Consider the following 13,687-nt stretch of genomic DNA (forward strand, 5'->3'; position numbering starts at 1 on the left):
GTGTCCAGGATGTGCCTCTCTGGGGCTGGTGCTGCCAGCCTGGCCTGTCCCAGAGAGTGTCAGCCATTGCCCACAGCTGCAGCAAGAATTAAACCAGCCTGGCATTCTCTGAGGCACTGAGCACAGAAGCAGCGAGAAACGTTTCACTCTTCCCTTGCAGTAGGGATGCCAGAGCTAATCCAAGAATCACAAGCTGTAAAGTGGAAGTTTACTGTAAAACTTAGCTCACAAGATCAGAGAATTGTGAACAAGAACCACACAGAGGCAGAGGAAACAAAGCACTTTCAGTCAAACTTCTGCCCTTGGTAGGGATTTCCTTGCAAGCTGTAGCTGCTCCTGAGTCCTGAGACTTCCTGTGGCATTCTGGGTTTGATGGGGTTTGTGCAGTTCCACAGTGGCCCCAGGGTGGTTTTCCCTTTCCACCCCTCTGGTGCACAGCTGCTGCCTCTGCTGCCTGCTGAAGGCTCCAGCTGAGGGCCAGTGGCTCCCAGGGAAGAGGCTTTTCCCTGGTTATCTTGGTTTGGAAAGACAGGTGTATGCTAAGGAAGGCAGGAGCCTCCCCTGAACTGGAAACTGTAAACCCCCTCCCTCTGAACCGTTAGAAATTTGAAGTTAAGGGGGGCTCTCAGGCAAAGATGTAGGAGCAGGAATAACAGTTCTTTATTTGGGAAGAAAATAAAAAATAAAATAAACAATGCAGTAATACAAAACAACACTGACAGACTCAGAATATGACCTGATACCCTGTTGATCAGGGTGTTGGCAGCAGTCCAATTGGAATGGTGGCTGCAGTCCTCCTGGAGTGTCAGGTGTGATTCTGGCAGAGCATCTCACAATGGGATGCTGTAACTTTTATCAGTCATGCAGTGACATTCAATAGCTCATTAACAGAAGATATTTCCCAGAGGGAAGATGGGTTTGTGGAAAGGATAAAGAAAACTGCCAACAGAAGATAACTTTCCCACCTCTAACAGATGGCAAAGAGAATACACACATTGCCTTGCAATCTAGTACACTAGACACTGGTACTGCCTTCAGGAGAGCCCACTTGATCCAAGGGGTCACAGCAGCTGGAATATGAAAATAGAAGGGCAGAAATCTATAACACAACACGGAATGCTCTCCCACCCTCTCCATTAAAGTGAGTGCAAGCTAAGAGCCCCTCCAGCTCAGCTTCCTTCTGAAATAAGATCCTGGGTTCTGACACCGGGATTGTTCTGCTACAGCTCCATGTTCTTACACTGTTCTTTGGGGATTGAAAGTCAGGGAAAGAACTGCAAATACGTTTCCCAAAGCATCTTGATGTGAGCAGTTAGTGAGGAGGATGGTGAGTGTGAGGGACATCAAAATGTGCTTTCAATTTAAAAAGATAATTTTTTCTTGTAGGATTCTGTTTTCTCTTCCGATGGCCACAACATGCTGTGTACAGATTTTTTGACTGAGCAATTCTTTTTCCAAGAGGTAAAACCAGGCCTTGGATTCCTCAAGGGCTTCACAGAGCTTTCTCCATCCTGCAGATGAAGGAGAGAGCCATGAAAGGCACAAATAAAGGAGGAATGATTCTGCCTGAAAGAACGCAACAAGAAGGATAATTCGAAGGATAATTCTTGGAGTCACACAAGGCCCAAGGTCCCAAGAGCCAGTGAAGAAGACAGGCAGAGCTTTGGTAACATTCCATGTTTACTGATAACAGCTCTGTTTTCCTGGTGTCACCTGTTTCTGCTGTTGGATTGAATTTTCTGAACAGGAAAAGCCCTCAGGCATCATTTCCTCATGTGATCAATCTCCAAGGAAAAGAGGGCAGAGCACCCTGTTGCCATTCCAGGTGGGTCACTCTCACACTTCTCACCAGCTCCCTCAGAGGTCACTGTGGGTTTCATTGTTCTGATTTCTGTCCAGATCAGCTTCTCTTGGGACTCTGTTCTCTAGGCCTTGCTGGTCTCTATTCAGTGCCCTTCCCCAGCAGATCATAAATCTGACATTCCTTCCCTTCCCCACACAGGATTGGGCTGATTTTATGTTCAGAGCTGTGCTGTTATAGGATCCTTTCCCTTGGGCTGATTCCCATTCCCCCACAAGCTCTGGGATCCCGGGTGCCCTTGAACAGTCTGGGACAGGGGAATATTTATCCACAACCCCACCTGACTTTATCCTGTCCATCCTGGCAAGGAGTGGGGTTGCCTTTCCCTACAGGATCCCAACCAGAAATCTGTGCTGCCCTTCCCTTGTGGCTGCAGGCAAGGCCAGGCTGTGGCCAGGTGGGGAAGGGTCTCCTTGGGCCCAGGCAGGGCTGGGAACACAGGGCTGTGGATGGATGTGACTTGCAGAGTCAGGATCAGGCTGGGATCACCCCTGTCCCCAGGCTGGACTCCTCTCCCCTGGCAGTGCCTGCCTGGAAGTGCCACCTCTGGCATGAGACAGTGCCAGACTCCTCCTGTGTGCCAGTGCCAGCTCTTGCAGAGGGGATCCCTCCAGCCTCAGACACCATCAGGGAAAGGCTGGGCTGAGCAGGGCCACCAGTCTGGAGAGAGGCTGCAGGAGAGCCCGGGAGCAGAGATTGGGCAGCTAAAGAGAAATGAGACACATCCCACCCACGGGTCCTACACGAAGCTGGGCATAACAGATCAGCCTGCACCTCTTGTTTTTAGCTCTCCTTCTGATGCCTTTATGGGATTGTTGCAGATTTTTCACACATATTTTGTATTGTTTGGGATCCATCACAAGATGCAGTATGTACTTCACCAAATCCAATGGCCGTGCAGTGATAGTCACGGTAACGTCCATTTAGACGGAACCTGATCAGGGGAAAAAAGACAAATTTGATGACATTTCTGACATGCAGTTAAAGGCAGAGTGGCATCTGGCCTGGCTGCTAAGCTGTGTTTGTGCCACTGGCACCAGGAACTGCCTTGTTGGAATCCCCCTCCCATTCCCCATTTTTTTCCCCACATCTCCACAAAAGTTTCTGGGCAATGCTTTCCCATCCAGAAACATTCCCCTGCTTTGGTCCCCTGCAGCCAATGGTGCTGACATCACCCTCTCTCTTGTCCCTGCCTCCTGTCTCCTTCCTTTCCCCAGGAACTGCATCCAGACAGATCCTTCCTTCCCCAGCAGAGCTACAGCTGTGTCCCCTCCTGCCATCCTTCCAGGACAGCCCCGTGCTCCCTGGCCCTGAAAGGTTCCCTTTCCTTGGCACAGGCATGTGCTGAAGCACCTGCATCTCAAGGAATCCCCTTCCCCCAAACCACAGTCCCTGATCTGCCTTGGGCTCTCTGCTCTTTGCTCTGCCTTTGGGATTTTCCTCTTCCCAGACATTGCATGGCAGGGACTTGCTGGAATGAGCTCACATGTTTGGGTCGAGTTCCACATTGTTGATCCACTTCCACTTCTGCTCCTCTAGAGAGCGTCTGAGACCAAGTAAGTAGTAGTTATGTCTTGATTGTAAGAGAAGGTATCTCTGGAAAGGAAGCCAACAATGGGGATTCCTGAAAATGACATTTTCTTCACCAGAGGCACAGAGGGCTCAGTGCTGCACAGGCAGCACAGAGAGTGCAGTGTGCACCCAGCCACAGCACCTCTGCCCACAGCTCCAGAGGATGAATTTCTCCATTTCTATTGAAGGTCATCGCCCTTTTGAAGGCCCCTTATGACTGTCATAAATGTAATAACACACCTGAGGTGCCATTACAGCTGTACATTGCAGTCAGACAGGTGTGACTTGATACCTGGGGACACTTTTCCCTTCTGATGGGGGTGGCAAAGCCTTCTCAGGTTTTGTCACAGCCATGGCTCTCACAATGAAGTGTCTGTTCAACCTCCCTGGCCTGTGTACTAAACCCCTGCAAAAGCCCAGCCAGCTGGGCAGGGAGTTTGCTCCTTGCCATGGGATCAGGCCTGGGCACAGAAGGACTCCAAGCCCCAGGAGGCCTCTCCTTGTGCAGGGCTTTGCTCCCACTGCCAGGGCTGGCGTGTCCATGGCTGGCAGCAGGTCCAGAGCCCAAGGACATGTGACAGGAGCTGGCACAAGTGTCACTGCTCAGCCCTTGGCCAGGCAGCTCCAGCCCCCCGAGCAGCTGCCCCAGGAGTTGGATCTCACCAGCTCTTCCCTGCTCTCAATGACCACCAGGTCTGAGCCCATGGCAGTGCATTCTGCACGAGAGGCTTCCCAGCTCTTTGGTTTCATCTCTGGAGAAAAGAAGTAGCAACTTCTCCCATGTTTCTTCCATGCTGCGGGGCAGCCTGCAGAAGGGAAGAAGAGGGGTGGAAAATCCATATTCATGCTGATCAAAGGATGCCATGATAACAGAGAGGTGAGAGAGGCAATTCCAGCCCCAGAAATGCCTGTGTGCTCCTGCTGGGAATTGTCACCAGAGCACCAGGGACTCCCACAGCCTCTGGAGCTGACAGCAGCCCAGAATCACCAGGCAGGGAGCAGCACAGCAAACATGATCCAGCCTTTCCCATCTTTGCCCAGCAGATCCTAAACAGCCACAGGGGATTGCACTGAGTGGAAAGGCTGGTAATGGAGGGCCTTGGAAACGCAGTTGAAGCCTATTGTCCATCCTGCTCCCAGCAGTGCTGTGCTTCCAGGGGGATTGTACCTCCAGTGCCTTCCAGAGGTCATCCTGGGAGTGTCCAGGATAAGGTCTGTATTCCTGAGATGGGAGGGGTGTTCTTTCTTTGTGTCCCTTCTGAACAAAACCCAGTCCCACAGCTTCCCCTGTCCCCTTCACAGTCAATGCCACAGGCATCTGGAAACTCCCTGTGGAATGACAGAGGATTACCCACCTAGTGCCTCTGCAGGGATGGTTCTTGTTGAGTCCTCTTGGCTGCCTGCAGTTGGACCATCTGGAAATAAAAACAACATTTCTTCTTGCAAGGAATGACCACTGTGCCACACACTGTCAGAGCTCTGCTGGACTGGCTTCTGGACAGGCTTCTGGAAACTCCCTCTGGAATGACAGAGGATTCCCCACCTAGTGCCTCTGCAGGGATGGTTCTTGTTGAGTCCTCTTGGCTGCCTGCAGTTGGAGCATCTGGAAATAAGAACACAATTTCTGCTTGCAAGGAATGATCACTGTGCCACACACTGTCAGAGCTCTGCTGGACCTCACTGAGCCCCCTTCACCCAACACAGAATGCAAACTCTGCCTCTTTGCTCATGAGAGTACTAAAAACATCATTAAATGGTCAGGTGAGGTTCCACTGAGTAAAGGGCAACACTTTACTTCATTTAAACATGTTGTATCTTAATAACATTGGATTTGTTAATAACAAGACCTATTGGAAAATTCATACAAAACTAAGACTTAGCATAAACTCATAATGCAACAGTTTTTGTTTTTTTTTTTACAGATTTCCTCCTGCAGCCATGGGTGGCTAAAAACTGCTGTCCTTAGCCTTTGCACCAGACTTCTGCTCCTCCTGGCTTTGGCTGTCATGGCCTGGACATCAGTCAGTGGCAGAGAGACACAAATAATTGCCAGTGTGACATTTCCAGCAGGACTTACGTGGGAGTGCCCAAGACAGCGCGAGGGCCACCACAATCGGAACCAGGACAGCAACCAGGACAGCAGCTTGTGTTCTGGAACAACGGCTTTTACCTACAGAGGGACAGACAATAACCATGTGGGGAGCATCTGAACAAAAGCCCCTTTCCCCTGCATTCCAAGGTGCCCTTTTCAGGCTCCCACTGGGACTCAGGGGCCTTCCAGAGCTGCAGGTTGGAGCCAGGCTCAATGTCCTGCTGTTTCCCCACTGGCCCTTGACCCCCGTGCTCAGGGAACAGATCCCAGCCTGCTGTGGTTTGAGGAGATGTGAAAAGGTGGAGAGCCATCATTCAGGAAGGGAGATTGGTCCAGCCTGTTTCAGGAATTGCAGAAGGTTCTTAATATGAGAACATTTCAGCTGGAATAGTTCAGCCTAAATCAGACGAGCCCTTGGCTTTCCAGGTTTGCCATTCCTGCGGGATTAATGCTTTCCTAGAGCAGGAGGTGGCAGCTCTGTGGCCATGGTGCTGGCAGTAATTGTGGGAGGACACATCCTATCTCTCACAGCAATTCCCAGTTGAAGATGCCAGATTTCTTTGGCTTTGGTGCTGAGGGCAGATGGAATGTGGCAGGAGCAGCCCCATGCCCAGGCTGATGTGCTGGACAGCCCCAGCCTCAGGGGGAACCAGCCCTGCCCTGGCAGCCCAGAGGGCAAAGCCTGTCCTGGGGACATCAAGCACAGCCTCAGCAGCCCCTGGGAGAGGGGATCATCCTGCTGTGCTCAGCGTTGTATGGGATCTCCTGGAGCCCTAGGGGCAGCTCTGGGCCTCTTGCCATTGGACACCAGCTGGCAAAAATCCCCATGAAGCCACTGCCTCCATTCCTCTCCATGGCAGAGAGGAGAAGGGAGATGGGAAGGGTAAAAGATTCCACTCCATCCAGATGATGCTCCACGTTTTGCATTTTCTGTCCCAAGCATCAACAGAGAAGAACCCCTGCAAGGTACCATTGGCAGAGAGGAGAAGGGAGATGGGGACAAGTGGGAAAACTCCTGGGCTGGGATGAGGATGGTTGAATAGAAGAAGAGAAACAGTGCATGCAAGCAAAGCAAAACAGGGAATTCATTTCCCACTTCCCACGGGCAAGCAGGGTGTCACCCAGGCCCAGGAGAGCAGGTTCCATCCCAAAGAACAGTGACTTGGGAAGACTGAATTTACCAGAAAACTGCCAAACTGTGCCATTGAGGTGACTCTGGCAGTCAGAATTTTGTCTGGCTGTGAGTAAGGGGTACCACCCATCAGAGCTGGATGGTATTTAAAGAGCCCTGCCTTGTGACCCAGCAGGGTCCTCCGGGATCCCTGATGCCAGCACATTGCATTTGCATCCTATCTGATGAAATTTAAGGACATTAATTATACTGAGTTTTCCAGTAATGAAACATTTCAGACTTATAAAAATTAATTCAATAAGAAATAGGCTTTTTCATGCTCCAAACCTGTCTCCCAGACCCAGGGAACTGATTGCTATTCTCTGCAAGTGAAGCTGCACTGAGAACATTTTCTTGGTCTCCCAAGATTCTTTGTGTCATTTGGTATCAGAAGTGCTTTATGCAGAGATTTTGGTGTGAGGCCCTTGGTATCACTGAGTTTCTAAACTTAATTTGCATTATTTAGTCAGAATCTGTGATTGAATGTGGAAGTGTCTCAAGTTTGCTCAACTGTGGAAAGTAATGAGCAGAACTATATGAAATTTAAAAATGATTCCTTGAAAACTTTCAAAAGAAGTAGTACCACATGGCTCTGATGTTTTTGGGATGGAGATAATGTTTTCTTTATCTAAAATATTGTTATAAATTTTCTTTATCTAAAATATTGTTATAAATTGGGTATGCATATAGAGATTGAGCACAACAGTTTTATTTGAATAAGGTGAAAACAGCTCCCTTTAAGATGTAACTTTGAAACTTGGCTGTCTTTTTCAAATGAGCTTTTATTCTTAATTCTTTTAATATTTTTGGTGTCACATGTTGATGTCGTAATAAATTACCTTCACCTTGAAATATTCTCACATATCCCAATTAAAAGACCAATAGCCATTATCTGATTTTTTGATTCCTGAATGCAATTGTATAATAAATTCCTCAGTGTTTGAACATTGTCAGTTTTCAATGGAGATTTGTTTTTTTTTTTCTTTTGGAATTTTAAACTTTCAAACCACTCGATTCTCTTACACATTTACTCTTACAGCCATGCCTGAATAAAAACTGCTGTCCTTTACCTTCACACCAGACTTCTGTTCCTCCTGGCCTTGGATGTCACGGCCTGGACCTCAGTCAGTGGGAGAGAGTCACAAATTAATTGCTGTTATTACATTATTAGCACTTACATGGGAGTATCTGACACACAACAATGAGCAGCAGCAGGATTATCTCAGTAACCAGGACAGCAACTCGTGTTGTGGAACAGCAACTTCTTCCTAGAGGGAGACAGCAAAAAGCAAAGATGATGGGAACAGCTGGAATAAAGCCCCTTTCCCCCGCAGTCCAAGATGCCTTTTCAGGCTCCCACTGGGACTCTGCAGCATTCCAGGTTTGAGGCTGGAGCCAGGCTCAATGTCCTGGTGCTTCCCCACTGGCTCTGGCCCCCTGTGCTCAGGGAACTGAACAGATCCCAGCCTGCCATGGGTTTGAGGAGAGCTGAAAAGCAGCAGAGTCCTCCAAGGCCTGGATTGCAGAAGGACACACAGAGGGTGGGTGGGTGACAGAGGGAGCTGCCTGAAGGAGAGGGGCTCAGTAAAGAGGAGCTAAAAAGGGCTGCTCTGAGAGAAGGGGAGCCAGGCAGGATGGTTGGCTCTGCAGGAAATATTCAGCAGAGAAGGTCATGGTAGAGAAGATGAATTAATCCCTTGAGTCAGGACTGACTGAGGAAGAACTGGGCAGATCTGTCAGTTCAAGGCAGTCCCTTGTGAGGAGCCACAAGGACTGTAAAATGGATGGCCTAAATACAGCTTGGATGTACTAACAAATCCCAGGGGATACCTGCTGGGAGGTAATGCTAATGCTGTTTTTTAACCCCAATCTTAGAACTCTCTTTCCACCTGGGCCCTAGGAGGTAACAGACCTGATGTGAATTCACAAAAAGAAAATAAAGAAGAAAGTTCTAGAGGATCTCTGGGAACATCAGCCCTGCTGTTCTGTGCACACACTGGCAGAGTGATTGAGGTTTGAATTGACCTTTTCACATCCCCAATTCCAACTCCCCTGCTCAGGTGTCGGTCAGAGCAGGATGTCCAGGACCATGCACAGGCAGGCTTTGAATATCTCTGGGATGGTGACTCCACATTCACAAATGAGGAGAATGGTTAAAATGTGGAAGCCTGAGAACTGCAGATCATGCTCAATGAGGAGGTTTGACACAGTTATGAAATAAATGCAAACCAGCAGGGAAGAATGCACATGGACAAGGGTAAAGTTTAATGATGTGGGCACTAAATAAGACCTAGAATGTTCCATACTTCTGAAACACTCAAAACCATCCTGCTATCCAGCACTGAGCCCCCTTGGTTCTATCTCCACACAGAGATAAGGTTTTCTATCAGTTTCAGTGGGTTCTGCTGGCTTATGGAATTAATGTCAGTACTTTATGAACAATGCATAGGATCCAGTGTCAAAGAATAAATAGCAAATTATAACAGAGATGGCAAAAGGATGCCACGATATCAGAGAGATGAGAGAGGCAATTCCAGCCCAGAAATGCCTGTGTGCTCCTGCTGAGAATTGTCACCAGAGCTCCAGGGATCCCCCACAGCCTCTGGAGCTGATGGCAGCCCAGAATCACCAGGCAGGAGCCAGACTGGGAGCAGCACAGCAAACATGATCCAGCCTTTCCCATCTTTGCTCAGGGCATACAGAGAAATGCTCAGGGCACAAGAGCAGCTCTCAGATTGCCAAAGTCTGGTTTGCCTGATGCAGAACTGGGCAGCTGAGGTGCTACTGACAGCACCAACATTTGTGTGCACGGCAGGCAGGGCAGCGGGAGGAGCAGACAGGAGGAGCTGCAGAGGGGATGGCATTCAGGGAGACAGGGCCTGCAGGAGACACTTTGGTTGGGGATCCAGGAGCTCCTGAAGAGCAGCATGGAATTGCACAGGCTGGCAATGGAGGGGCCTTGGGAAAGCAGCACAGGCATATTGTCCATCTTGCCCCATGCAGGGCTGGGGAGCAGAGGGATTGTTCCTCCTGTGCCTTCCCTGCCTCACACTGCTCTGCTCTGGCAGCAGAGAGGCAGCAGCTCTTCCCTGTGCAACAGGAATGCAGAGCTGAGCCTGCACTGCTGCCAAAGGAGGTGCAAACACAAACCCTCCATGGGCTCCAGAGCTCATCCTGGCAGTGCCCCAGGGTGAGGTTTGTACTCCTGACACGGCAGAGGGGTTGTCTGTTTTCCGTCTGAACAAAATCCTGACAGAGCTCCTTTTCTGTCCCCATCAATCCATCAGACTTCTGGCAGCTCCCTTTGGAAGAACAGAGGATTGCCTACCTGGTGCCTCTTCATGGCTGGGGGGTACCTTGTTGAGTTCTCTTGGTTGGTGGGCGACAATGGGGTTGAGACCTTTGGGCTGGTGGAGGTCAGTGCTGTAGAGTCCTGTTGGCTGCCTGCTGTTGGAGCATCAGGAAATAAGAACACAATTGTTACTTGCAATGGATGACCACTGTGCCACGCACTGCCAGAGCCCTGCTGGGCCTCTTTGGCTCCTCCATCACCCTACACAAAATGCCAACTCTACCTCTTTGCTCATTCATTGCAAACAACCCTCAAGGCTGCAGCACACCCCAAGGTGTTCCCTTCCAAAGGGCCAAACTCCAGAACTGACCCAGAACTGCTCCAGCCCTTCCCAGAGCAGAGGTGGATGTGAGGGACAGCACACATGGAACCACAGCAATCAGAGACAAACAACATCAACTCCAGATTTTCTGCTCTATTAAATGCAGCTAATTTCACCTCCTGAGGTTGTCTTGGTTGATGATTTGTTTTGAATTTGCCCTTGCTCTGGCATTGCACATTGTAGCATATCAGAGCACTATCAGATATCTGCCCTGTACTCTTTGCCTTGAAAAAGAAAAAGCAATTACCCCACCCAAGCCTATGCTTTACACCAAGTACATGAAATGTTTTGGCATTTTTTCACCATGGGTAGCTCTGAGTCCATGGGAGACTCTGGGAATTGAGTGTGATTGGTTGTGGAAACCTTTCAGACTTACTCAATTGTCAAAATATGGAAAGAGACAACGAGAAACAGCCCACAATTAAAACTAATTCCGTGAAATCTTTAGAAGGAAGTACAATATGGCTCTAATAGGTTTTTATTCCCTTTTTCCGTGGAGATGAGAATGTTTTCTTTCTAGAGAATTAATGTGTCTTTCTAAATAGCTCAGAGATTGTTTTGAGCTCAGTGATATCTATGCAAACACTGATCACAAGGCTTTTACTTCAGTTAGGCAACAAAAATTCCTTTCAGGTGCAACTTTGCTGTCTCTCTCCCAAAGGAGCTTTTAGTGCTAATTATTTTAAGAGTTTTGGTGTCACACCTGGGTGCCATGATACAATATCATCTCAAAATATTCTCAAGGATTGCAACCAGAACAAGGATAGGCATTATCCAATATTGACTTGCTTCTTCAAAACATTTGTATCATGAATTCTGCAGTGTTTGAACCTTGTCAGTTTTCAATTGGGTTTTGGCTTTCTATCTACTGGATTTTAAAACTTTTGAAACTTTTTTTTTTTCCCCCCGATTTCCTCTTACAGCCATAGTTGGGTGAAAACTGCTATCCTTTTCCTTCACACCAGACTTCCATTCCTCCTGGCTTTGGCTGTCATGGCCTGGACATCAGTCAGTGGCAGAGAGACACAAATGAATTGCCAGTGTGACATTTCTGGCAGGACTTACCCATGGTGAGTGTCAGATACAGGGCTATGACCACGAGGAGGAGGAGCACAACCAGGACAGCAACCAGTGCAGCAGCTCGGGTTCTGAAACCATGGCTTTTACCTACAGAGGGGAAGAAACATAAAGGTTTGGGGAACAGCTGGAATAAAGCACCTTTATTCCAAGATGCCTTTCCAGGCTCCCACTGGGACTCTGCAGCATTCCAGGTTTGCAGGCTGGAGCCAGGCTCAATGTCCTGGTGCTTCCTTATTGTAAATGCAGGTGAACCTAATGGAAAAGAAATGGCAAGGGTGAATGATTTCTCAATTATAACTACGCTAAAATACATTAATATACTGTAGAAAAAGGAAGAGACTAAAACCACATATAGCTTTCTCTAACTCTATCTCTAACACAACTTGTGACCCTCTCTTGAGAGTCCAGACCCTGGTGGGTTGGATTGGCCATCAGGCTCAAACAATCCTCACCAGAATCTAATCAAGCACTCACTCCAGGTAAACAATTCTCTAAACATATTCCACATAAGAAAAACATAGAGTAGAAATAGAAATAGTTTTCTCTTTCATTTCTCTCTGTGCACCTCTATGAGAAATCCTGAGAGGGAGAGAAATGAGCTTACCACACTTCCCCACTGGCTCTGGCCCCCTGTGCTCAGGGAACTGAACAGATCCCAGCCTGCCATGGGTTTGAGGAGAGCTGAAAAGCAGCAGAGTCCTCCAAGGCCTGGATTGCAGAAGGACACACAGAGGGTGGGTGGGTGACAGAGGGAGCTGCCTGAAGGAGAGGGGGCTCAGTAAAGAAGAGAGAATGGGATCCAGGCATGAAACCAGCTCTTTTCTGAAAGCTATAGGTGAGTATCTGGAATATTTTGTGCATGAAATAATGAAAGAGTTGGAAGGCATTTCCCAGGAAAGACACAAAAAGAGAAATATTAAAAAAGTTATTGAAACGGTATAAAAACTTGAAATTGTAATGAAAGTGAACCTTTTAATCAGCTGACATCAGTTGTGGTTCTGTGTCCAGTGGGCTGTGGATTCCTCTGTTGTTAGAGGTGATAAATCCTGTTTCCTGGGTTAGTAACTCTGCCCATCCAAAAAGACGTGCAGAGGGTTCACACTTTGTGCAAAAGAAAAGTCCCGGATGGCAAGAAATAATTTCTGCCAGAGTGAAAAGAGAAGTAGAAAGAAAGGAAAGAAAAATCCAATAAAGAAACACTCTATGAAGTCTGCTAATTTTTCGGATCTTATTTCTTGGCAGATATTGCAAACATATATGCAATAATTTTAAACTCATTAAAGAAAGATAAATTCTCAGTTAGAATTTTGTAAAGTGCTTAATCCTAAATCAGACTAAACCTGTCTATAAACCATTTCCCACCTGTGCATTCAAGAAGCAGTTTGGACAGCCAGAGCAGGAGGAGAAGCCCCCAGGAGTGCTGCTGTGCTCAGGAAGCAGGAACAGCTCTGCAGGAGACTGCTGGGAACACCAGCACCAGCAGCCACTCCATCCTGAGCAGTTTGCTGCAGGAATCTCAGCCTGCTGGGGGACAACAGGCCAGGGGCAGGAGCAATGGATGTTCAGCTCTGAAATGCTCTCCAAAACGGAGAAAATTACTCTTAATATCACAGCACAGACGCTGCCTCACACTGATATCTCACCAAAAGTAGATCTTACAACAACTTGCCTTTGTAAATACAAAAAACCCTATCTGGACACTGCACCTGCAGTTTTCCAGCACTGGCCCTCATGTTTCCCTTGTGCTCTTTGGGACTTTGGTGCTCCAAGGACCTCTCTCAACAGATGTGTGTGGGAGAGAGACTGGAGAATGCAAAGAAAGCTCAGTGCTCAGCACTGGACCTACCTTGGACATCAGGGACCGTCAGGACTCTGGGTCTGGTTGGTTCAGGCAAGTTCAGGTCAGAGTTAATGACATTTTCTGCCATTTTTGTTCCACTCTCTTCTTTCCTCCCTCGGCTGTTCTGACAGTGGCACTCTGGGCTGGGCACACCTCAGAGCTCCCTCCCCTCTCTGACCGTCAAGAGGAAGTTCTTGACTCTTCCGGTCACACATCAACTTCTAGTGAAAAGAGAAGTTTATTTCTGCTTCATCTTTTGATGGCACAGGATTTTATGTCAGTAACATGAGGAAATATACATTGATGGCCTCCCTGAAGTCACCTGTGTTGGGAAGTCATTCTGGATTGGAAGTGTCTGGAGCTCCCAAAGCTTCACCCACCCACACACAAGCAATGC

The 13,687-nt window shown here is 48.2% G+C and overlaps 1 protein-coding gene across 1 annotated transcript; it reads right to left on the bottom strand.

The window, feature by feature from the left end:
• Positions 1 to 638: 638 nt before the first annotated feature.
• On the bottom strand, positions 639 to 13,507 carry LOC101234202 (uncharacterized). Its single transcript, XM_072923755.1, is given in 11 exon segments — positions 639 to 2,795; positions 3,348 to 3,457; positions 4,097 to 4,239; positions 4,789 to 4,848; positions 4,977 to 5,036; positions 5,511 to 5,603; positions 7,875 to 7,964; positions 10,025 to 10,057; positions 10,060 to 10,143; positions 11,436 to 11,537; positions 13,297 to 13,507. Coding segments are annotated over 11 exon segments (987 nt in total). The 5' UTR covers positions 13,379 to 13,507; the 3' UTR covers positions 639 to 2,665.
• Between the last annotated feature and the right edge of the window lie 180 nt (positions 13,508 to 13,687).

This window comes from Taeniopygia guttata, chromosome 1A (genome assembly GCF_048771995.1).
Source record: "Taeniopygia guttata chromosome 1A, bTaeGut7.mat, whole genome shotgun sequence".
NCBI classification, from domain to species: Eukaryota; Metazoa; Chordata; class Aves; order Passeriformes; family Estrildidae; genus Taeniopygia; species Taeniopygia guttata.